The following is a 23,152-nucleotide window of genomic DNA, read 5'->3' on the forward strand; positions in this document are numbered from 1 at the left end:
AGCGAAGATGCTGGTTGGTTGATCAAGTACGATCAAGTTGTGACCAGCTCGATCAAAGCTCTTCACGTTGGCAAGATTCAGAAGAGCATTCAAGATTGCATAGGTGCTTTCGTTCGAGTTAATCTCGAAACTAGCGACGCCAGTAAATTAGCAACTTCGCTCATGGCTGTGGTCTACCCAATCATTCAGCAATATCAGAACATTCTCCGATCTGCTTTGTCAAACTATAGTCAACTCAATCACAGCATATCTAAGATGGCTCACAATCTGAGCAAGACATTTGTTCAACTTGCTGGCCAAGGCTTTTGTACACCCCAAGAGAAATCAGACGAAAAGTCCGGTGACAGTGGCAAGGTTGAAGAAGGCACAGGTCTTGGCGAGGGCCAGGGTGCTGAGGATATCAGCAAGGATATCCAGCCCGACGAGGACCTTTCAGAGCTTGCCCAGGAAAAGAACAAAGAGCCGAATGATGGCGAGGTCGAAGATGAGAAAGATGCTGTCGATATGGCTGACGAGGATTTGGAGGGTGACTTGGGTAGCGTCGCCGGTGAGGATGAGGACGAAAAGGGTTCGAAATCGGGAGATGAAGAAGACGGAGAGAACGACATGGACGAAGAAGCTGGTGATGTCGATGATTTGGACCCGAATGCTGTTGACGAAAAGATGTGGGACGGCGAGAATGAGGAAGATGCCGAGAAGGATCAACAGGGTGAAAAGCCGAAGGGTCAGCAAAAGAAAGAGGAAATGATGGCTGCCGATCAGAAGCCAGATGATAAGGACGCTCAGGATGAAGAAGACGGCGAACAACAAGGAGATGACGAGGAGCAGAATGATGACATGGGTGCCGAACAGGATGAGGATGTGCAGTTCGACGACATGAACAAGCAAGATCAGAATGTTCAGGAACAGGACACACTGGCGCTGCCCGACGATATGAATATCGATGGCAACGACGAGGATGATATGTCTTCTATCGGCGACGATGACTTCGACAAATTGTCTGATGTTGATGAGCAGGATACTGAGGAGCAAGGAAAAATGGATGATGACAAAGAGAGCGAGCAAGGGGGCGGGGAAGAGCAGAATGTGCCGGCGGAAGAAGAAAAGGAAGATGCAGAGACGGAGGAGCAGCAAGACGAGGAGACTGCTAATATCCAGGAAGATGAGATGGATCTGGACAACGACGAAGAGCAATCTGAGGATCGTGAGAAGGCTCAAGATCACAACAGGGACGACCACACCGAAGCGACCGATGCCGAAGCGGCACCAAGTGATGTCCGCAGTGGCGAGCAAGATCAGAGTGCCGATCAGACCGAGGAGCAAGAGCAAGATAGCGCTCAAGACAACGCGGCTCAGCGGGAGAGTGGAGAAGTGGGCGAGAGTGCAGCTGATCAGGACATGTCCAGTGGAAACAAGGGTAGCGTTTCGCAAGCTCAGGAACAGCCAACGGAGGGGGAGATGGATGATGCCAAAGATTCATCTGTTGACCAACCCTTCAAAGCTCTTGGCGATGCTTTGGAGAAGTTCTACCGCCAACAGCGGGATATCAAAGAAGCGCCGAGCGATGAGGCTCAGCCGCAAGAGCAAACCAAGGCAGACACAAATGAGCAGGAAATGGCCTCTAGAGAGTTCCAACATCTTCAAAACGACGACATGGCAGCTGATACCCAAGCAATTGGCACGGCCAATGAGGATGAGGCTCGACCATTTGACGATGCCATGGCTATAGACGATGAGACTCAAGCTTCAGATAGTCACGTTCAGCCCGAGGACAAGGACGAGCTTGCTGAAGATACCACCAATGAGGAGAAGATGGACACATCGGAGCCGCTCGAGTCGACAAGCAACCAGGAGCCCAAGACCGACGAGCCACGTACTGGTGTCTCGACTCGACAAGGTGCCTATGATAGGGAAGAAACCCCGCCTATGGAAGGAGTGGACCGCGAACTACAAGAAGAAGAGGAACACGTCGAAGAGACACGTGACCAACTCGAACTGACGCATCTCTCCGACGCAACGCACGAGTTGCGAGACTTCGACGAGTCCATGGAGCAGTGGACAACCTTCCAGACAAAGACAAATCCACTATCGCTCTCGCTTACGTCGCAGCTTCGACTTATCCTGACACCATCTCAGTCGACCAAGCTCTCCGGCTCTTACCGTACGGGTAAGCGTCTCAATATCAAACGCATCATCCCTTACATTGCATCGAGCTACAAGCGGGACAAGATCTGGATGCGCCGCGCTGTTCCCACGAAACGATCTTACCAGATCCTACTCTGTGTCGACGACAGTAAATCTATGGGCGAATCATCGTCCGGAACCTTGGCACTCGAATCCCTCGTCATGGTCTCGCGTGCACTTACCATGCTTGAGGTGGGCCAAGTAGGTATTCTTGGCTTCGGCGCAAACACGTTCATGGCGCACGAGTTTACCGAACCCTTTGCCTCTTACGATGCTGGCGCCAAGGTGTTGCAAAAGTTTACGTTCAATCAAGACCACACCGACATCAGCCTCTTGATCCAACAGACAATCGACCGCTTCCGCACTGCAAGGCTTCAGAACCCTGGTCGCGGCTCGGAGGATCTATGGCAGCTCGCTCTCATTTTGTCTGACGGCCTCACCCCTTCCGACAAGCACGATGAGATTCGTCGTCTTCTCCGCGAAGCACACGAGGAGCGCATCATGATCGTGTTCATTGTGATGGATGACACCACCACTCACAAACGTGACAGCGTATTGAACCTGCGAAAGGTTCAATTCGTGAAGGATGACCTGGGTCATACTACGGGAGAAATGCACATGGAGTATTACCTCGACAGCTTCCCGTTCAGATATTATTTGATTGTACATAATCTGGAGGACCTGCCGGGTGCGCTGGCGGGTCTCCTTAGGAGTTGGTTCGCGGAGGTCAACGCATAATACGGCGAAAATGTATAGAAAGTAGAATTTAGCGTCATGCCAGCATTATTGCATATGGGAGGTGTTGTGGAGTTCTAAGAATTGGCTGCATGATTCGTTTTAGGTACAGATAGAACACAATACGACCGCAAGGTAATCCTCTACGTTTAAGCATGCACACTGGCTTTGAGTTAGTCTATAGAAAGTTATACTGTCACGACAAGCCTTTATCAGCGGTCCTTAAGAACGAACATCGAAAAGATCCCCTGCTAGGTGTGTCCGGAAAAAGGAGGTAATGGTAGGTCGATTTGTCTAGTCTACTCAAAAAGAACATGTGGAAAGGGGCCATTCGCCGTGCAGTCGTGCCGAGGAGTTGTCCACTGCTATATTATTATGCATAGGGCTTCCGGAAGCCCGTCTACCTTGCTTGGTGAACTAACCTTAGCACCTAACTCCACTATGGCACAACCCGCTAATAGCCAAACGCCAGAGACAGCCGAGGGTAAGGTGACATGTAATATTATTTACTCTAAACTTTATATTTGTCAACGACTTTCATATTGTTCCCGAGAGACCTGGCCACGAACGGGATATATTCACTGCACGTCAGTTTTCAATCGTGCAAACACATTGTAGTGTGCAGGTTCCTCATGACAGTTTCGAGGCGCACTGCAGCTATGGCGGCTTCCAGAATGAAGAGCTGGTTCCCCACCACGACATCACCACTGATAGTCAGCGCGCCCATGGCCTTCGTGACTAATGTGCAGCTGGCATCAGAAGTCAGCAGAGTAGGTGGCTTAGGTAGGTAAACATCATCTTCGTCGGCATTTGGCAATTATGCATAGTCTGGGCCATTGATACTTGGCAGGTTTTATTCAAGGTGGCCGCGACTTCTCCGCTGGCTCGCCAGCTCTCAAGAAGCTTGACGAGGATCTCTCTACAGCGCGTCAAGCGCTCAAGGTCGGCGGGGGCGCCAGGGATACGCTGCCGATTGGCGTCGGATTTGTTGCCTACCCATCCTCGGTCAGTGAGTTCGCTAATACCACTACTCCGATCCTGCAAAGTCATCGGCCGGCTGCCGTTTGGCTCTTTGCGCCGTCCCCCTCAGCGCCCACCACCATCGCAGACATCATCCAGTCTTTGTCCTCGGTGGGAGGTGAGTGGGGATTAAAGGTCGTCGTCCAAGTAGGCAACGTAGCCGCTGCCCGGCAGGCTGCGGAGGAGGGGGCCCACATCATCGTCGCTCAAGGAATAGATGCTGGAGGACATCAATGGGCTAGCGGAGCAAGTATCGTCAGTTTGGTACCGGAAGTGGCGGATATGCTGAAGACAGAGTTCCCCGACCGCGAGATAGGCCTCTGGGCCGCAGGAGGCATTGCAGATGGCCGGGGTGTCGCTGCTGCCTTAGCCCTAGGCGCAGAAGGTGCAGTCCTAGGAACAAGAGTAGGTCATCCTCCATGGAGTGGAGTGTATTGGGATAAATCCATTGATGCGAGCGCAGTTCATGGTGGCAACCGAATCCGATACACAAGACTATAAGCGCCAAGTCATTCTATCCACAACAGATGGTGGGGCAACTACGGCCAAGTGAGTATTGAAGCCAGCGCTGGGAGAGGAACGGTTGCACAAGTTCTCAGCTGACCGAGAGAACAAGGTCACAAATCCATGACCATATCCAGGGAAACCGCGAATGGCCCGATGTATATGACGGTAGGGCAGTGATTCACCCATCGTATCAGGATCAGCAGAGCGGCATCTCATTCGAGGAGAACGAGAAGCGCTTCAAAGCTGCTAAAGAAGCTGGAGAAGTCTCAAGAATGGTGACTTGGTCGTAAGTCGAGAAACAACTCTCTTCAGCTTTTTATTCGCTAATGGGCACTGCAGAGGCACTGGTGTAGGACTCATCAAAGAAGCGCTTCCTGCCGCAGATATTGTACAGTTACTGAGAGAGCAGACATTGAAGGTAATCGGACCGCTAAGTAAGTTGTAGCATTGTTCAATGCCATGTTTATAGTGCTTGATATGAGGTATCCTGTTCGTCAAACTCCCCGTATGTTATATACATCAACTCAATGTCCCTCCCGAGTGATCCGTCCCATGATCTGATTTATTTGGTGGTGACCTCATTTACCGCCAGGGAGGACTGTGCTGGGGTCCATGTAAGCTAGGTTCGGGATTCTGACTGAGTGGGGCGGTATTGATCTTCGTACATCTCGGCAATTGAATCTTAGGGGAGACTTGAACCGTGTTCTCTCACCCTTGCGAAGTAGTGTTGAGCTTCACTGATGGCTACTAATGAGCAGAACAAATACGCAGAATCATGCGGTGTACCGGGTTCCATCCCTGCCATGCAGCCAAGGCCTAAAGGCGAAAGGAATGCCGACGCTGCTGCAACTCCGGTGTCCAAAGTAGTCACCCGTGAGAAAGCCCAGTTTCCCCGAGGACAGTACGATTGGTCCTTAGTGGTGCCAGTCATATACAATCTCTACATCGTGCAGAACCTGCCACTTTCTGAAGTGATGGAGATCATGAAATCCCAGCACAAATTCAAGGCTACGTATTGAATACCGATGTCGACTCTCAGTCCTACCAGCTAACAATGTATGAATAGTACGCGTATGTACAAGGACCGTTTTACAAGATGGGGTTGGCTTAAATATAGTAGGAGGAAACCGCCTGAGAAGGCAGCCACGGCAAGCTCCCGGCACTTTGAACAACATGAAAAAGGGACTTTCAATGTTGTCCGGCACCAGAGCTTGTCTTCACCCACTCGTCGGATGCTGACGCATCAGCACGACTTGGGCCGCTCATTGGACATGGGCTATCGTGCTCTCAAGGTCTTCATCCAACACTGGGCTGAGAACGACCCACGCTGGAAGGCCACTGCAGTCGACAGCTCGATGACTTACCATACGCTACCTGGATATGTCACGACGGCCGTTGGCTACTTTCAGGACGGCAAAGTCGTGCAAGGGGGCAAGTTTCTGCGGCTCGCTTTTCTTGACATTGAACACTGTATCAAGGACAGCCATCTGCTCACTACAATCGGCCTGTTCTTAGATTACGGGCACCCATTCATACAACTTCCTCCCGTGCGAGGTGTAAACCTGTTCCAAGTCTTTAGTCAGTAAGTGTGCAGATACCACGCGCTATGTTCGAGAGTTGCTCTGCTCACGTATGAGTCTAGATATGTATATCAACAGGTAAATCAAATTTCCTCGTAGGACTCGAGTATGGGCCCAGTCCTCTTTAGTTTCTGTGATGGTGACTTCGTGGAGACTGCGGCACTCTATCTTCCTACCAGTAAAAACTCAACAAGGCTGACTCATCCGACCAGGCCACAATACATTTTAGAGAACATCCCATCGCATTAATCTCGAAGAGCCTACTGGCGGTTTCACGTGAGGGTAATGAGCAGGTACGCTCTTGGATACGCAGCATGTTTCGTCTCGTGCTAGACTTGTTCAGATTATTGCGCGGATACGACGAAACGACAATGATAACACAAACATTATTTCTTTCGAGATTCCCGGACCGTGATATAGCCTTGGATTTTGCTCAACACCAAGAGATACGCATCAAGAGACTTGAGAAGGAATTTGGTCGTGATGATGTGCGAGTCCTGCGGGCACACATGGCGTTAATGTGGGTTGGAATGCAGTTCCACATCTTGGACGACGAATTAGAAGGGCGACTGGAACGGCTATGTGCCAGGGCTAGGTCGCTCTTCAAATATATCCAGGATCGAGACCAGGATGTATGGCTCGCAGAAAAAGAGCTAGATCTTTTTCGCGGATCACACTTCCTCCTCGCCTCATACTGGGGTTCGAAAGCAAATATCGACAGAATGGTGGAGGCTTGCCAGGAAGTCGTCTTTCTGGAGGATGAACCGTCCAGTATTTGGGCATCTCGCACTGTTGCTGTCATCGAACTATTGCGGCAATATGGAGTGCACGACGAAGCAGACAGAATAGACGCATGGAGAAAACAAGTGGAGCTCCCCCCATCTTTGGAAGCCCTCCTGGAGGACTAGGCATTGAGGCAAGAACTCTAAAGTAAATTAGGATATATTGAATGCTGATGCTCTGCAATAGACGTGTGCGAGATATACCTTCTTTTCCATTCAATCGCACCTTCCATTTCGATTTCCAAATCCTCCAAACTAACTTTATTAAAGGTTCGTTGCATAACTCGAACAAGGGTTCCCAATTGCTTTCCGACACCTTGCCAAGTGAACAGGAGGATCCATCAAGTCTGTGTAGAAGTTGCTCATAGAACAGGAGATATTAGCCAAGTCTCGCGCTGTTAACTTCTCATTATGCCCAACACCTCATGTTCGTAAGATGTGCCCAGCCGGACCTCGCCTGATGAACTCGAGTGTCACATATCAGTGGCATGGTGAGGGCAGCTGGATCTACACTATTGAGCTCAGATGATTGTTGGCTGTGTTACAATTATCGATGGCGGGCATGCAAGTTTTGGAGCCTGTGTGCCTCTTGCGCGAGCTAGCAGTGCAGCATATCGTTCGTCCGCTATCATATATATGATAGATGAGAGGCACCAGAGTTTTGTATCATCGTAGGCAAAGGACGGCGCATTGTATGATCCCATAGAACAGCAACGAACGCGAATATGTACGGTACATGTGGGTGGCTTTCTTATACCTACATTCATAGAAATTTACACACAAAAACCCTTCCTCTTTGCGTAACATATATGTTTTGACTATTTATTTGTTTTCCCAAATTCCTGCAAGCAGTGAATTTCAGAAAATGCAATGCTTACCATTGGTTTTGGGGCGATTCACTGTAATCGCTCTGACAGACCACATGTGAAGTGGTTCTTCCTACACCCCAGCAGAGCCAACGAAAATCCTCTCTGCGATTAAAGAATTTTTTCCCAAGCTTCTTGGTACGCTCAGAACTGTATCAGGGTCTTATGTTACGGCATAGTGTTTCGCTGGGCATAAGCCCCTGTGGTGCTCTGACGCATTGGGCTGCGACAGTGCCACTGGGACGCGGGTGGGGCGGATGCACGAAGAAGGATCAAGTATGCAGCAGTTTTGATTTTTTGACAACAATTGAGACCTGAATAATCTCCTCGGATAAGTACCCTCCCGCGCGATTCTGGAGAAGAAAGAAAGAAGTAAAAAAATATGCTGGAGCTCGTCAATGTCCCATTTACACCGCACGATGTAAAGCCGACGACGGTTGTAGATGCCAAGGATACCTCGTTCCGGTACCAGCCCAACATCATCTGCTCCGCATGCCGGGAGCTTCTAAGCCTGGGTCTCGAGCTGCACAGGAAACATGGCCGCCAGATGGCCCAGTTCGTACAGACAAAGTTCGAGTTTGCCGACCTGCTGGCATCGGCGGACCTCGGTTGTCATTTGTGTGCCCTGCTGAGAACAGGCATGCTCGGCGTGGCCAACGGCGAGCCCATCCCGGCGCCGTCGTGGGGTGTCGCGTTCTCGGTGCAGCGCGCCGCAGCTGAAGAGGCTCTGTATCAGATCACGCTCGACTGCAGTGGCCCGCCAGGCGAGAACCAGTACGGCAGCATACGCAGAGGGTACCTGCGTGTCTATCCGCGCGACTATGTTGACTATGCGGCCATGAAGCCGCCTCCGGCGGCACATGCTATCCTCGGCAGAAGCACTGGTGACGAAGAGACCTTTGCCCTTGCCGAGTCGTGGCTGAAACAGTGCCTGGACGAGCACCCGCTATGTGCTGAGAACGATGACGAAGCTCGAATCGTCCGGCCTGCGCGCCTTTTGTACCTTGATGGTACCATTAAGTTGGTCGACTCTGCTGAAGCCCAGGGCGAAAAGTACGTCACTTTAAGTCATTGCTGGGGGAAACAGACGTATGTTCCTCGTTTGCTTTTTGAGACTGAGGCCACTCTGCGAGGAGGCGTTGATATCGACTATCTCCCCAAGACGTTCCAGGACGCCGTCACGGTCACGAGAAAGCTGGGTTACAAGTATATATGGATCGACTCGTTGTGTATCATTCAAGACTCGCCGGAGGACTGGGAGGATCAGGCCAAGATTATGGCTCTGGTCTATGTGAACTCGGTCTTTACTATCGCTGCCCTAAAATCACCCGGCAGTTCGGGTGGGTGCTTCACCAACGAGCGCAATCCTCTTGGCCTGCGACCTCTGGTCGTCGATGAGTTGGGCATCACTATCGCCCACTCCATTCCCACCGAGTTATGGGAAGCTGAAGTGAATACGTCTGGCTATGGTGCCTCACCGTTGCATACTCGATCATGGGTCGTGCAGGAGCGTCTCTCATCACCTCGTACCTTACTGTACGGCGCTTTCAGCGTATATTGGGAATGCCGCTGTGCGCAAGGCTCGGAGTTACATTATCGCAAACTGGCATGGGACGATCCAAACAACAAGAAGACGTGGTTGCAGAAACTTGAGGGTGAAGACTCTTGGATGGACCACTGGATAGACCTGCTGAAGACATATTCGAGCTGTGAGTTGACTATGAAGACCGACAAGATTATCGCAGTAACGGGGTTGATCTCAGAGGTCGAAAGGCGGTCCAAAACATCCAAACACTGCATTCTAGGGCTCTGGTCTGATGATCTGGCCGGCATGTTGCTCTGGTACCGAGCAAGAAATGACATGAATTCACCTACAGATATGGTCGGTCGGTTAGAGAACGGAATGCCAACGTGGACTTGGGCATCTGTGGAGGGCCGTTGCAGCTATCTCTCTTCCACGTTGGGGATTATTGAATGGCAAGCGGTGGCCGAGGTGAATACGGCCTCTACGCCTGCGACCATGGCGCTCGAATCCTGGAGGAGGAAGGTTCTTCTTGATGAGGATAATTCGCTCGTACTTGACCCTGATGATCCGAAAACAGGTCAGAAGGGCTGGGGTGGCGATCTCGACGACGTCTATTCATGGTTCTGCGACTGCGAGATGCCGCCAGCTGAGCAGGAGCTCTATCTAGTCCCTATACGTAGAGCACGGATCACAGGTTCGTCACCTCTGTGGGTGACTCAATGTCTGTTGGTGAGTCCATTGTCTCAAGCCGTAGCAAACAAAGGCCAAGCTGTTTTCACTCGTGTTGGGGTGTCAACAGTTCGGTTTGGCAGAGCAAAAGACGATCCATTCAAGTCAAAAGATCCCGAAGCGCGGGAGGTGATTGGGCTCCAATAATTATATTATCTGGTGTTGAATCATTAAAGGAACTTAGCATGTTCTGTATGGTCTTGTAGATGGATGAAACTAGTTGTGATTCATGAATAGTCATGACCTACCTTTCTCGGCTTTCCATCCAGTGGTACGACCCATTCTCATACCGATACTCAATAAAAGTCTGCACCAAAATCTCGAAAGGCGAGGCCTGTGTATTCCGGTTCTGTTCTCCATGCTGCGAAGAATCCCATTCCTGGGTTGCCCAAAGATACTGGGCCGTCCTTTGCACTACGACCTCAACCCAATGTAACAATGCCGAGACTCGTGCGACCTGACCTGGACTCCTGGCTTCCGGCCCTCTCTCATGCACCACGGAAAGCGTGCCTAGGTCATTGAGCGATGCACCACTGATACGCCGCAGCCGGCATCGTGCTGTGGGAGCTGAGAATGCGGCATGTAGGGAATGGCGCCCCGTGGATGATGGAAGGATGATCGTCAATGTCTCCATATTTGTAAAATATGTCATTAGTGCCAACGACCGTGCCCCGTAGTTTAGAAAAGTCTGCGGCTGCATGGCAATATGACGAGTTGTCGAGCAGTGTCTGTCAGCACTGAACCAGACTGGGCTAGAATCCACAGCAGGGATGTAGAGGACGTCAATTTCTGGACGAAATTGCCTGGTTGGCACATCCATCAACGCTGTTTGGGAATAGCGAAGAGTCGTGCGGGCAACGGCAAAGCCTCGCCATTCGCGACAGACATGCATGAGCACCGGATACGCCGTGTAGATTATCAGATAATGCTCTGCAGAGTCATCCGGACGAGGACCTAGAGGAATAATTGGGCGCAAGCCACCGGGCAGGAACGCAATCTCAGGGACCTCCGTAGGCATCGAGTACTGCAAAACAAGCTCCTTGAGCTCGATAGGAAGCTTATTGAAGGGGCAGTTTGCAACCCCATGATTAGGGAGCAACATGGATCGCGGTGCTATCCCCCGATGAGCATTGGGTCAGATAAAATTCAATTGACCATCACTTAGGGTCATGACTTATTCGCATGCCGGGCCTTGACACTTACTTATGTATCAAAGTAGGGATATGCGCAGACGAAAAGCCGAAGCACCAAAGGTCGCAGCAAATATCGAGCGCATTGTCCTAGCATGAATCAGCCAGACGCGTCGAACAATCGATCTATTGTTGTCTGAAGAGTAGACATGAAGCCACCAGAGTTTGCTCAACCAAACTTGGCACAATAATCTAGATTGTGCGTCAAGTTGTATCACAAGTGCTAAACAAGAAAATAGCCACACAAGAGAAATAAATGTGCGCAGTAACTATCTAACAGCCACCCAGTGGTTCCGTAGATGCAGGAGCTGCTAGCGAAAAAAGACTGCCCGATTCCGTCTTGGCACTCGTAAATGGTCAGAACATCGTGGGAGTGAGTAGATGTCTGATGATAAGATGGTGCCTTGAGATTATGTAGAAGAAGAGAAGACAAAGGAGAAGCTCACAAAATTTTCTGAAGGATATCGATTTCCTCCGCGGTGTGGCGCTAGCGTTCGGCTGGCGGCACTTGTGGCTGTTTTGGGTAAGGCTGAAGCTGTGAGGGGCATTCATTTGTATACTTTTATGCATGATATTAATCCCAGCGTAGCATTGGATCGCTAGACTGCGGTGAGGTTCTCAAACAACTTTGAGAACCGACTGGCGCATGGTCATCGGCGTGATTCAAAGTTCCATAGTCGGCCGAACTGAAATGCCGCCCTCGAATACGAACACACTGGGTAGGTATAGGTGCATAATAGCATTTCTTCCAGAACTCCTTCTATCACTAGCACTAGTACAATTCATCCGTCTTAACCTGCTTCAAATCATTGTTGCGTGTAACATCAATATTGATGCTCAAAATACCAAGATCCGACCATGACCTAAAACGCACAGTCTCCTCAAACTTGAGTATATCGCACCTAATGGTACATCCGTTATTGCGACAGGTCCTTTCTATGAAACATGACAGTGTAAGGACCCATTAACACTGCTCGATGATACCGAATAACGCCGTGCGGATGCTGCAAAGTTGGTGAATTTCGAGTGTTTCTCAGACTTGAATGTCCAACAGGACAGCTCCCACTAAATTCAATCGCAATTATCCTCTCACGGGTATATTAGCCAGGCAAAAAGCCGCCTAGTCGTGCCCAAAGCATGCCAGCCATGCTGAAGTCGCTGTGCCCTAAAACAAAACGCCCCCTTCTGAAGAACGCCTATGTTCATGCCCCATGAGTCGTTATGCAATCGTCAAGATAAACAGAGAAATCAAACATTGATCTCTTTCAGTTCCGAGATGGCCTTTGCTACTTCGTTGTTGGCAATCTTTTCGCAATGGCGGCGAGTCTCTTCACTTAGTGACTCTTCCGGGACCTCTTTATACAGTCGGCGAGATAGATCACGATTGATGATAGTATACTGATCGGCAGTAATACTACCTGACTTATAATGAGGCTTCAAGGCTTCCTTGATCACCGCGCTAATGCTTTCTTTCGTCTTCAAGGGAAGTGACTCGCGAGTCGGCGAGGACTCAGGCGACCGAGAATGGTGGTGATGAACATCCGTGTTGATGTTGACTGGGTTTCGACGGCGCGGCTGGGGATTTCGAATTCTCGACTGATAGGAAGCGCCGTTTGGGCGATGACGACATGCTGGCTCCGAATCGCTGCCACTCTGGTCACTACTCATACGAGTGCGACTCGGGGAGAAGTTCGCCATAGATGGATACATGGGCTCGATATGCGATGACAGAGTTAGAGGGGAGCCAGGCCTGTCGGCAATTCCTCTAGGAGGGGGTGTAGCCGAGAGAGCACGAGGACTACTTGGTCCAGAGGGGGAAGGAGAGCCTGCCGGTGAAGACGCATCTGCAGAGGGCCGAGCAAGTGAGCCTAAAAAGTTGCGCACATTCTCGTCATCAGACGGCGTGCTCGCCTCGACTTCCTTAAGCAGGGACGAAAGAAATGTTGGTGCGCCAGCTTGTGCCGGGAACACTGGGGGTTGCCGTGGCGATGCTAACGATGATGATGATGATGCTGCTGCTGCTGCTACCGCTGCGGGTGCATGATTCGCGGTCGACGGCTCTCGGTTTTGACGTGAAGACGAGGGCTCACCTGACTGTGGCATGCGGCGAGTTCGGGGACGCTTCAGGCGGCGTTCTGGTTCAGGCGCAGGCTCTCTAGGCGATGCAGTCGCAGAGCGTGACTTTCGCTTCCGATGATTAGCGGTGGTGCCGTTAGAACTGCTGTCGACCTCCATTGCCGCTTCTAAAGCGCCCCATGCTCTCCGCGCGTCGGCGGTTTCTGGGGGAGGAGGCGGCGGACGAGTCGGCTGGCGATGTGGTTGGGCACGCTGAGGAAGTCCTCGTGCTAAGTTGCTGGCGAAAGTGTCGCCAGCGCCTAATCGACTTGCGATGTTGAGTCTCTGCTGCCATCTTTGATACTCTTGACGCTCTCTCTGCTGTACGCGCTGTGCGACACGGAAATTTTGCACGTCTTCGTCGTCGTCATGGTTATCGAGGTCAAGCTCAAGTGCATCAAAAATGTGACTCGCGATCTGACCCCAAGCACCTTGCCACTCATCCGATCGTGCTCGCCGACGCGCACGCCGCATGGTCGCTTGGGTGCGTGGGAGGTAGTCTGAGCGTCCATGTTCAAGCTCATCCTCGTCTGCATCTTCCAGCTCTTCACCTAGGAGGGCTCTGTATTGAGCGTTGCATTCCATGCATAGCCAGTGCCTTCGAGGGACACAGTCCAGGCCAACGCAGTAAGTGTGGTAGGGGGCATCGCAGTTGTCGCAAAGCAGTGTGAGCTCTTCATGTTCGGGATTCTGGCAGATAATGCATGGCTGTGCTGGTTCTTCGTCTTCGGGGTTTTCGTCCAGCCATGCTTGTGCATCAAATTCGGCAACCTGCTTCTTGTCTTCAACTGTATATGATGAGAGCTTGGTACCACCAACTCTATCGTATACATTGACTAGGTTGAAGGACTGCCGACAAATTGGGCAGCTGTTGGCCTTGCCTGTCCATTCCCGTAAGCACGAATCATGTAAGATGTGACCACATATTTCGATTTCGGCGATCTTGGTGTCATCGACGGTCGTTGCCTTGCCGTTCGTGATTGACGTCGGATGCGCTTGTACTGGTGCTCTAGTGGTGGATTCAGGTACCAGTTGCTCGCTCGAATGCAGACCCGGAGGCTCATTGCTTTGTTCCACTGGAGAGACAGTTCCAGCCAGGGGATGCACGTCTAGATTTTCTAGACATACAATACATTGATCAGCCATCAGGACAAACCTTCATGAAAAGCCTGTACTGCTGTGTTGACATGTAATAAAGTCGTTGCTTTCTAGTTGACTATGCGGTCGGCGCTGCTGCGTTGAATGCAACAAGCCGAAAGTGTACGCGAGTTAGTGCTAACTTTGAGCTCCGTGCTCGTGATTTAAAACAACACCGAGGGGAGTCGAGGGGCACCAGTGATGATGAGGTGCAGGGGGTGGAAATGTTGCGTATTCTGTGGTCTTGGCAGGTGTGCACCGTTATTCTCGAGCAGTGCTCATGAGCAACAGTTCCAAAGATAAACAGACCAGTCAAGTGGGCGATAAAGGTCAGATAACACGTCCTAGCCCGAGTGGTTGATAGAGTGAGTTGGGATGTTTTATGGATCAAAGAAGGACGAAAAGATGGGCATGGAAGTCAACTAGCATGGACACTGGAGGTTGGTAATAACGAGCTTCCCAAAAGCTGTCGAGAAACGTCGATGATCAAAGGTGTCTCTGGAGGGGGGGCGATATGAGTGTATGTGCGCATGTGGTAGTAACTTAATCCACCCTGCGAATAATAAGAGGGAGAACGCAGAGAGAATCATGGGAGTTAATTGCGGAAGGAAACAAGGCCAAATCTGCGGCGAAACTAAGCCGCCAGAGCTTGCCAGTGCCACGCTGGAATTGATAGGGAAGCTCTCTGTTGAAAGTGGGCAGAAAGGCTCAAGTGATGCAGAACTGCGGCAGGTGTCTTCAGGTCGAGAGAGGGGCCTCTGGGGCCTACCGTGAGCAGCCTGGCTTTTGACGGGTTTAGCGCTGTCGGTACAGCCCAATTGAAAGACTTCAGGCTAAGCGGATCCAATCAGCTGATGCCACCACAAATATACTGAAGGAATCCGCACCCTGGAACAACATACCTTCTTCGTGAGAGATGCCCGCAAAAGAATCGTTGTGGAGGCGAGCTGTCCTGGACGGTATCCAGATAAATCTGGGTTATGCCTCTAAACTCATAGAGATTGGACGCTCTGCGCAAGCTCAATGCTATCGTGCACATATGTGTGCTTAATAGCTGGAGTGCTGGAGGTCAAGCACAACTTGGTGTCGGATGGGTACGTACCGAACCTCCCGCGCGCTGACAGCGTCACTTGCCTGCAGTGGATCCAATCGCAGGGCCAATTGGACCAGGCACTGGGAACCACACCCACACTCGAGCACAACTCGAGGATTGCAGCGATTATGGTGAGCAGCCACCTGCAAAGAATAATGGACTCTGGTGGCTGGACTATCGTTGGGTGTGACCGCTCGAGAGCATGTCAAAGCTGTGACGTTAGGATGTGGATCATAGATGTATGGTGGAGTTGGCCTGGCGGTGATGGGATCCCATGCCCAAGCTGGGATTTTGTCCTGGGAATAGAATATAGCTTGCACTGAGACTCAATCCGCCGAAGAGTCGTATGAGCTGTTTGCTATGGGAACATAACGGAGAAGATGCTCCCAGCAACAAATTGGAGATCAGAGTTCAGTTGCGAGCCGTGGCTGATAAGTTCATGAAACGTCAGAAGTGAATAACTTCCGGGGCCGCTAGTGCTTTTGCTCGGACAAACTTGAACGAGAACAATAAGACAACAGCCGACCAACCACGTGAAGGTTCATATGGCGGCCAAGTGCATAGCTGAAGTTTGCTGATACTGGGAAACTCAGAGCAGCGTCTCCAAATGTGCACGCTATACTCAACCACCAAGATAACTGGACTAAATGGAATCAATCCTCACGTTTTGCTTGAAAGAAAGCTCGAACAGTAGATGGCTCTATATGGTTGGGGACCGTGAAGCCGGACTCTACGTTTGGTGATCTCGCACTGATGGTGGTGCAATTGGCGTTTCCCGCGGCGTCGTGCCCACTGCTTGCTTTGTCTGAATTCAAGGAATTCAAGATCGGGAGGCGCTTTTGTTGGAGAAGCAAAGCCAAGTCCTCAAAACTGATTCGACCTGATTTGCCAATTCGATGCCCCTGATTGCCGAGTCTGTTTGTAGCAATGAATATCAAAGCGCGACCTATTTGTAGAAATTGCTGATGTGGTTGCTTTCTACATCACCATATAATATCATTCATGTTCTGCAACGAGATCAGTGACTTAATGTGCTAGGTTAGGCAATTTACTTGGCATCTGTATCTTTTAGGCGGTCACAATTGATGACTCACTTGTACCTGCGTCACACTGGCAAAGATACCACACAGATGTGGTTCCGACTTGTGAATCAAGTCCTCTCCGTCGATCGAAAGGCTGCCCAAGAGACTGTGCATGCTAAGTAGGCTGAGACGCAGGCATTAGTGGCAACTTGACGAATAGCGATCCACGATTGAGCCTGAAATGGACGAAGAACGACGCGACCAATGTCTTTTGTACAAAACTGCCTGCAGCCTGGCATTGTACCAGACTACAGTGCCTCTTCCACGTGGTTTGTAAGGCGGACAACCCGACAACAGCAATGACTCCTGCAAGTGCGGTAAAGTCAAGCCCGTCTTGCCCAAGATCAGGTGTACCGTTGACCCAGACTTGCTGTCACAGGATGGAGGAATTTCGTTGGCGAACTCGCGAAGATGCTTGAAACCACGGAGTATGGTCTTGAGTCTTTCTCATTCACGTCTTGTCATTGGTGACCCATTTGCGTCTCTTTCTAATCACGGAGGTCGAGACCCGATCTCATGCAGCGTCAACCTAAGAATAGTATGCGTAAGAAATCTGATTTTCCCTTTCCGACACCAAAACCAAGCCAAGCGCAGAGACCAATACATTCCATTGCTGTACGTTTCGACTTCAGCAGCCTCCCTCAGACGACGCAGAATTTGTCAGCACATAGATATCCAATACAGAGTTTCCACGCCTGCGCAAAGGCGTGCTCAGCCCGACGTTGGGGATATCGAAACGCACGAGACAGTATAGGCACCACCAGCAACAGTCTTGCGGCAAGAATTGCATTTCCAGGTACCAATGAAGTGACGTTTAACGATGACTACAACGAATGCGAGCATAACCTTGACCATCTTGATACAGAATGCACGAATGCATATTCACGTGTGCTACTTGGGTCTAACCCAATCTCCAAATTCTAAATTCTAGTGTTTCATGGTGCTGCGAAAGACACTCTCTACTGCAGTCCCTGAAGTGAGCCAACACTTCAGTCTAGTTATACTACGTGTCATTTGCTGACTAATGCTGTGTAAAAAAAAATCTGAAGTTTGATGTTTAAGTGAACAGTTTGTTAAACTTCAACATTGTATCAGATTGCCAACGGTGGACAGAAAAGTTCACCCATGCAGCACCAGGCCTGGCCCCACAATGCATTTCCGCTGCAGCACGGAAAAATGACAAGATATCTTTGATTTTCAATAGGTAAATATGTCAAGTAAATTGTCAATTGGTCTAACAAGACAGCAGAGATGAGAGGGATGTGAAAGTAAACATAAAGATGAAGAGTTCAACCGGCGCTTGCGACCCGTTTTGTCCACGTCTTGCACGCTTGCTTTCGCAAGAGCTCGCATTGGGGCATGACTGATGATACCAAGGTTAGCTAGGTTAGACCCAAGAGGCAAGCTCCAATACGACTCTGGCTTCAAAGCGCATCGGTTCTCCTCTCGTTCCATGATCAAGCAACTAATCATGGAGTGAGCTCGGCCGTCCAATCTTTTCTGAGCAATTCAACCGTACACACTAGTCATTTGTCTGACATGGACCTTCGGTGCAGTGCTATTGCGAGATTGTGTTAGTCCTTCGTCAGATTAGTGCAGTATCAAAGTTACGTCGCCGAGGCGCCTTCGGCGTTGCTTCCACACAGAGGAAGCCGTCCTAATGGCACTCCACCCGAAAAGGAAAGGAGTAGAGGTCGGTTAGACCACCGCGGCCTTTGTTCATCCCGTCTGGAGATTATCGCGTTCTCAACGTAGCTCTGCAACGCCCAAGGTTGGTCCATACACTCCGAAGTCGATGCCGCCCAAGCGGCTCCATAAAGGAGCTACGGGGAATGCGTGTACAAAGAGGATCTTGTTACCCATGTCGCACATTGCTGGTGGGGATAGTGTAGAACCTCTTCATTTTTTTGCCAAAGCTTGACAGTTCAAGTATTTTGTCCACAACGTTGTAGAAGCAAGCATAACAAACCTAGAAAATGCCTTCTAAACAGCATGGGCGTCAGTATGACGTCGTCATATTCGGCGCTACCGGTTAGATCCAATATTCTTATGCCACTCAGGCGTAGCTCTAATTCCAAGGACAGGATACACCGGCCTCATGACAGCTGAGCATATTGCTGCTCACTTCCCAACAGATCTCAGGTGGGCTGTTGCAGGTCGTTCTTCCGAGAAACTGCGGAATGTCGTTGCGGAATGCAAGGCACTAAATGCGGACAGAATCCAGCCAGGTATGCTCTTCGATAACGTCATAATCACAGTCACTAAAAAGCTCCCTCAGAGGTTGAGGTTTGCAACCTCGATGATGCCGACCTTCTGGAACTCGCAAAGAAGACATTTGTTCTCATCACCACTGTTGGTCCATATGCTCAGTATGGCGAACATGCATTTAAGGCTTGCGCCGAGGCCGGCACGCACTATGTCGACTGTACGGGCGAAGCTCCTTGGACCCTGCAGATGATCAGGAAGTACGAAGCAAAGGCCAAAGAAACGGGTGCCATCTTGCTGCCTCAGAGTGGAATCGAGTCTGGGCCTTCCGACCTGCTCACCTGGGCAATGGCTCAACTTATCCAGTCGAAGTTGTCCGCTCAGACCGCTGACGTTGTCGTTGAAGTTCATGAGCTCCAGTGAGTACTTACATAAATGCTCAAAAATGTAGTACGTTGTACTGATTCCACCAGCTCTGCTCCCTCCGGCGGTACTCTCGCAACCGTGTTCGGGCTTTTTGATAAATTCACTATCAAAGAAATAGCCGACGCGCACGAGCCCTATGCTCTTTCACCAGTGTCCAACCCACACAACGCGCCAAGGGCTTCCTTGTTCTCCAAACTCACAGGGCTCTACGATATTCCCAATCTCGGCTTATTACACACTTCTATAACTGCCGGAACCAATGCTGCTGTCGTTCAACGTACTTGGGGTGTATTCAAGCAGGACCCTGCCCGGCAAAAGCAGTTCTACGGACCGAATTTTACTTATCGCGAATTCATGAAGGCTCGAAACTTTGTCATCGGCATAGCCATGCACTACGGTCTAATGATCGGGGGTGCGCTGCTCATGTTCGTCCCGCCTTTCCGGAACCTTGTGCGTAGATTTGTCTTCCAGCCTGGACAGGGCCCGAGCAAGGAAGACAGTGCCAAAGAGTACATCGAGTTTAGAGGTGTGGCCAAGCCCGACCTCGAGGAGAGCAAGAAGCTGGCTTTTGTGAAGGCATGGTACTCTGGGTCGATGTATTATTGTAAGTCATCTCCACTGTTTGAACGATTAACCTAGTTTGTTAAGTATCATTAGTGACTGCCGTATTGCTTGCTCAAGCGGCCGGGACGCTACTGCAGGAAGAGGTTGGCCTGCATGGAGGAGTCTACACTCCGGCGTCTTTAGGTCAAGGGTATATTGACCGATTGAACGAGCATGGTTTCAAGATCGAGACCAAGCTCATAGACGCATAGATGTTAGCTCACCATGCGTTCAGTCCGTAGCTCATCTATTTGATAACTAAATCAAATAAGAAGTACAGGGTTCCAAGCTGTGTGTGGCCAGCTTGCCCTCAACCTACTTATAACATGTCGATGAAGAAATTGGCAGTTTAAGACAGAAAGAACTAGGAGACGAAGAAACCGCCGAGGTAGCTGACGATGTTTTTGTGAACTGCCAGGCCATGCCGATACGTCATGGATACTCGGTGATTGCTTCCAGTTTTAGCAGCAATCACTGAGTATCCATGAGATGTCATGTCCATCGGCAACATGAATAGACAACCGAGGTCAACCCCCATACGGAGCGCAGTGAACTACTGTAACCTTGGCACATTCAAGGTGTAGAAGAAGACAGGATCATAAGAAGGGGGCATGCCTGTATGGCATTAGAGAGCACGACATTCTGTCAGTATTCTTTGGTAAATATCGGCCCGCGACTGCTGGCCCAGGTGTGTGTGTGTCACTTAGTTAGTGCTCGACCGAGGATGATTGATAGGATAAAGTGGCGTGTTTTAGCTGGAAATAGGAACCGTGGTACGGAATGCGTGCCAACCAAGAACAGGCCGTGCCCCGCATTGATCTAGGTTAACCCAGTCTAGTCTACATAGGCCGGGCAGGGACCGCATTGTTCAAGAGCTATTGGATGGATACACACATGTACTGCAGGGCGTACGGAACCGTACCTAACCTTAGCTAAGTTATGTATGTACTGGTAGTGCTAAAGTGTTGACCTTGGCTTTGGGCGAGCCTCCCAAAAATTTCCTAGTTCAATTTAGACGTCATCAGAGCCGAGCACCCAGTTGCAACTCCAAATCCTTACGACGAGAATCTGGAAATAAGGCCGTCGTGTCACGATTCAGGCTCCCAAAAGGCTATCACGCGACCTTATCACAATCATCTACGTGTTTGTAATTATGCAATCATAATATTACCTTGTCGTCGTCGGGTATTCCATTACCGTATAGCGGATAGCGACATAGTCTCTCGGCTCAGAGCTCAGAGCTCAGCTCCTAGGCTCCACGAACGCTCGCGCGCGCAGAGCTGAGGCACTGAGACACTCACGGCACGGCCGCCGCAAGGAAGCAAAGCTGCCATGGCTTCATCCGGTGCTTCATCCTCGACAGCCACCGGTTCCAACCTGGAAAGGACTCCGCTCCTTCACGATGGCGAACGACCTCGGGCTACCCGTAATGTCACCTTTAACCCAGACCCCGTGTCGAGCACCTATTTCCCCGAGCCGGCATCTTTAGCCTCGTCCCCAGGAAGCACTCTTGGTACCATACCGACGACTAATCCCTTGAGTCCAGTCGGAACCACGGGTTCCATACCGAACCCAGCAGGCTCTGCTGCCGCCCACTCTTCGACCATATCGGCCATGACAAGCCGTCTGCGACGTAGGAACTCCCATGGCGCTACCTTCTCGACCTTGCCCGCACCTTTGGGGCCTCTGCCCAAGCTGGGTCCTCAAAGGTCTAGCAAGACTGCTCAGAAGCTCAAGCTCCTGCCTAATCCAGACACTGGAGAAGGAATGCCAGATGAAGAGAGTGGCAGGGACGTCTACAGCCAGTATACACGAATCCAAGATCCCGTAGCAAGGCGGGATGCTGCCCGTCTTGGAAAAGCAGATCGGGACCGGCTGCCAAGAGTGACTGCCTACTGCACCGCGAACAACTATCAAATGGAGGCACTATTGCGTTTCTTGAAAGGTCGTGGAAAGACCAGGAGTGCCAATCCAAAGTTGATCGACGAGTGCATATACACCCCATATAACTACAGCACGGGCAAGGGTGCTGAGCGGGCAGAGACTGTCGAGGAACGGACGAGGAGGGAGCGAGGAGAGCAGGAGCGTCGCGAGCGCGAGGCGTCCGGGGAGAGCACGCAAATGCCAGTGCAAAACTACGAGCGGAGGCATTCCACAGGCCAGTTGATCGATGTCGGTGACGGTGCTGCAGATGTCGGTACTGTCGAAACCTATGATAGTGGACGCGATTTTCACAACAATCTCTCCTATCCCTCGCAACATGACGAGATCCACGATCCTTCCAGTACGCAACACGAGGCCGACTTCGATACAACAGTTCACGTACCAGAAGTCTTCCTGTTTGAGTACGGTGTTGTGGTGATCTGGGGCATGACACTTGCACACGAGAAGAGGTTCTTGAAAGATATCGCCAAATTCGAAAATGAGAAGCTTGACGATGACGACGTGGAAACGGAGTGCTTTAACTTCTATTATACGCGAGAATACCAAGCGCGGATATATAACGATTTCATCACTTTACGAGACAAGACCAACTACATGACGAAGCTGGCAATCAGCCATGCACTTGCCCAGAGTGTCAAGGTAAGTGTAGAGGGTTCGCACTACAGAGCTGCGTGGCTAACATGATCTAGACGTCCCTGTTCGAAGAGTTAATTGCTAGTACTATTGAGACATGCAAAGACATACCTACACAAATCGCATTAACTGGCAAGATTGCATTAACTCGCAGTCAGATCAACATGCAAATCGGCGAACTCTTCATCCTCCGTATCAATATCCATCTCAACGGCTCTGTTCTCGATACGCCGGAGCTTTTCTGGGTAGAGCCCGCTTTGGAGCCTCTGTATCAAGCAGTGCGTGCCTACCTAGAGATGGACCAGAGAGTCGGACTATTGACAGAGAGGTTGGACGTGATCGCGGATTTGTTAGCAGTACTGAAGGACCAATTGAGTCATGGCCATGGAGAGATGCTGGAGTGGATAGGTAAGTCGTCCCCTCACCTTTCATCGAATCGGCAGTGTTCTAGATCTCCTCCGTGATTACGTCAAATCACTAAATTGCATCGCTGATTGTCTCACAGTTATCATCCTCATTGCTGCCGAGATTCTGGTAGCAGCAGTCAATATCGTCGTCGATCTCTACGCTGGTGTTGACTAATCATTGGCCACTTAGTCATTCATAATAGCAGTGTATGATAGATGCAGGCAGACTTCTGGTGGTACTCGATATTTCAGCCACTGGAAATGGAATGAAGGACATCAACACTTGCACTCCTACCTGGGGAAAAAAAAAAAAAAAAAACACCAGACATCCTTATGTAATGCATAGGTACAGATATGCACCGTCGCTCGGCCATACCTGGTACGGACGC

General features: G+C 50.5%; 7 protein-coding genes across 7 annotated transcripts; 5 read left to right on the forward strand and 2 right to left on the reverse strand.

Annotated features, from left to right (window-relative positions):
- The first annotated feature begins 3,193 nt into the window (after positions 1 to 3,193).
- Positions 3,194 to 5,385, forward strand: BKA67DRAFT_81365 (2-nitropropane dioxygenase). Its single transcript, XM_046109455.1, has 6 exons — positions 3,194 to 3,702; positions 3,770 to 4,344; positions 4,403 to 4,488; positions 4,556 to 4,732; positions 4,786 to 4,880; positions 5,205 to 5,385. The coding sequence occupies exons 1-6, from the start codon at positions 3,552 to 3,554 to the stop codon at positions 5,264 to 5,266; spliced, it is 1,146 nt and encodes a 381-aa protein (XP_045965431.1). The 5' UTR covers positions 3,194 to 3,551; the 3' UTR covers positions 5,267 to 5,385.
- On the forward strand, positions 5,026 to 7,132 carry BKA67DRAFT_81340 (uncharacterized protein). The gene is made up of 3 exons (XM_046109454.1): positions 5,026 to 6,028; positions 6,089 to 6,104; positions 6,239 to 7,132. Exons 1-3 carry the CDS (start codon positions 5,505 to 5,507, stop codon positions 6,932 to 6,934), a joined length of 1,236 nt encoding a protein of 411 aa, XP_045965432.1. The 5' UTR covers positions 5,026 to 5,504; the 3' UTR covers positions 6,935 to 7,132.
- A 684-nt stretch (positions 7,133 to 7,816) lies between these two features.
- Positions 7,817 to 10,124, forward strand: BKA67DRAFT_81285 (heterokaryon incompatibility protein-domain-containing protein). Its single transcript, XM_046109452.1, has one exon. The coding sequence runs from the start codon at positions 8,057 to 8,059 to the stop codon at positions 10,073 to 10,075; it is 2,019 nt and encodes a 672-aa protein (XP_045965433.1). The 5' UTR covers positions 7,817 to 8,056; the 3' UTR covers positions 10,076 to 10,124.
- BKA67DRAFT_81286 (uncharacterized protein) lies at positions 10,125 to 11,253 on the reverse strand. Its single transcript, XM_046109453.1, has one exon. The coding sequence runs from the start codon at positions 11,028 to 11,030 to the stop codon at positions 10,173 to 10,175; it is 858 nt and encodes a 285-aa protein (XP_045965434.1). The 5' UTR covers positions 11,031 to 11,253; the 3' UTR covers positions 10,125 to 10,172.
- A 1,113-nt stretch (positions 11,254 to 12,366) lies between these two features.
- On the reverse strand, positions 12,367 to 14,379 carry BKA67DRAFT_654425 (uncharacterized protein; the record flags this gene model as incomplete). Its single annotated transcript, XM_046106557.1, has 1 exon — positions 12,367 to 14,379. The coding sequence occupies one exon, from the start codon at positions 14,377 to 14,379 to the stop codon at positions 12,367 to 12,369; it is 2,013 nt and encodes a 670-aa protein (XP_045965435.1).
- A 3,891-nt stretch (positions 14,380 to 18,270) lies between these two features.
- On the forward strand, positions 18,271 to 20,195 carry BKA67DRAFT_81464 (Saccharopine dehydrogenase-domain-containing protein). Its single transcript, XM_046109456.1, has 5 exons — positions 18,271 to 18,576; positions 18,630 to 18,773; positions 18,824 to 19,169; positions 19,224 to 19,780; positions 19,834 to 20,195. Exons 1-5 carry the CDS (start codon positions 18,522 to 18,524, stop codon positions 19,989 to 19,991), a joined length of 1,260 nt encoding a protein of 419 aa, XP_045965436.1. The 5' UTR covers positions 18,271 to 18,521; the 3' UTR covers positions 19,992 to 20,195.
- A 916-nt stretch (positions 20,196 to 21,111) lies between these two features.
- On the forward strand, positions 21,112 to 22,938 carry BKA67DRAFT_654427 (uncharacterized protein; the record flags this gene model as incomplete). Its single annotated transcript, XM_046106558.1, has 3 exons — positions 21,112 to 22,362; positions 22,413 to 22,764; positions 22,862 to 22,938. The coding sequence occupies 3 exons, from the start codon at positions 21,112 to 21,114 to the stop codon at positions 22,936 to 22,938; spliced, it is 1,680 nt and encodes a 559-aa protein (XP_045965437.1).
- Between the last annotated feature and the right edge of the window lie 214 nt (positions 22,939 to 23,152).

This window comes from Truncatella angustata (genome assembly GCF_020726525.1).
Source record: "Truncatella angustata strain MPI-SDFR-AT-0073 chromosome Unknown BKA67scaffold_1, whole genome shotgun sequence".
NCBI classification, from domain to species: Eukaryota; Fungi; Ascomycota; class Sordariomycetes; order Amphisphaeriales; family Sporocadaceae; genus Truncatella; species Truncatella angustata.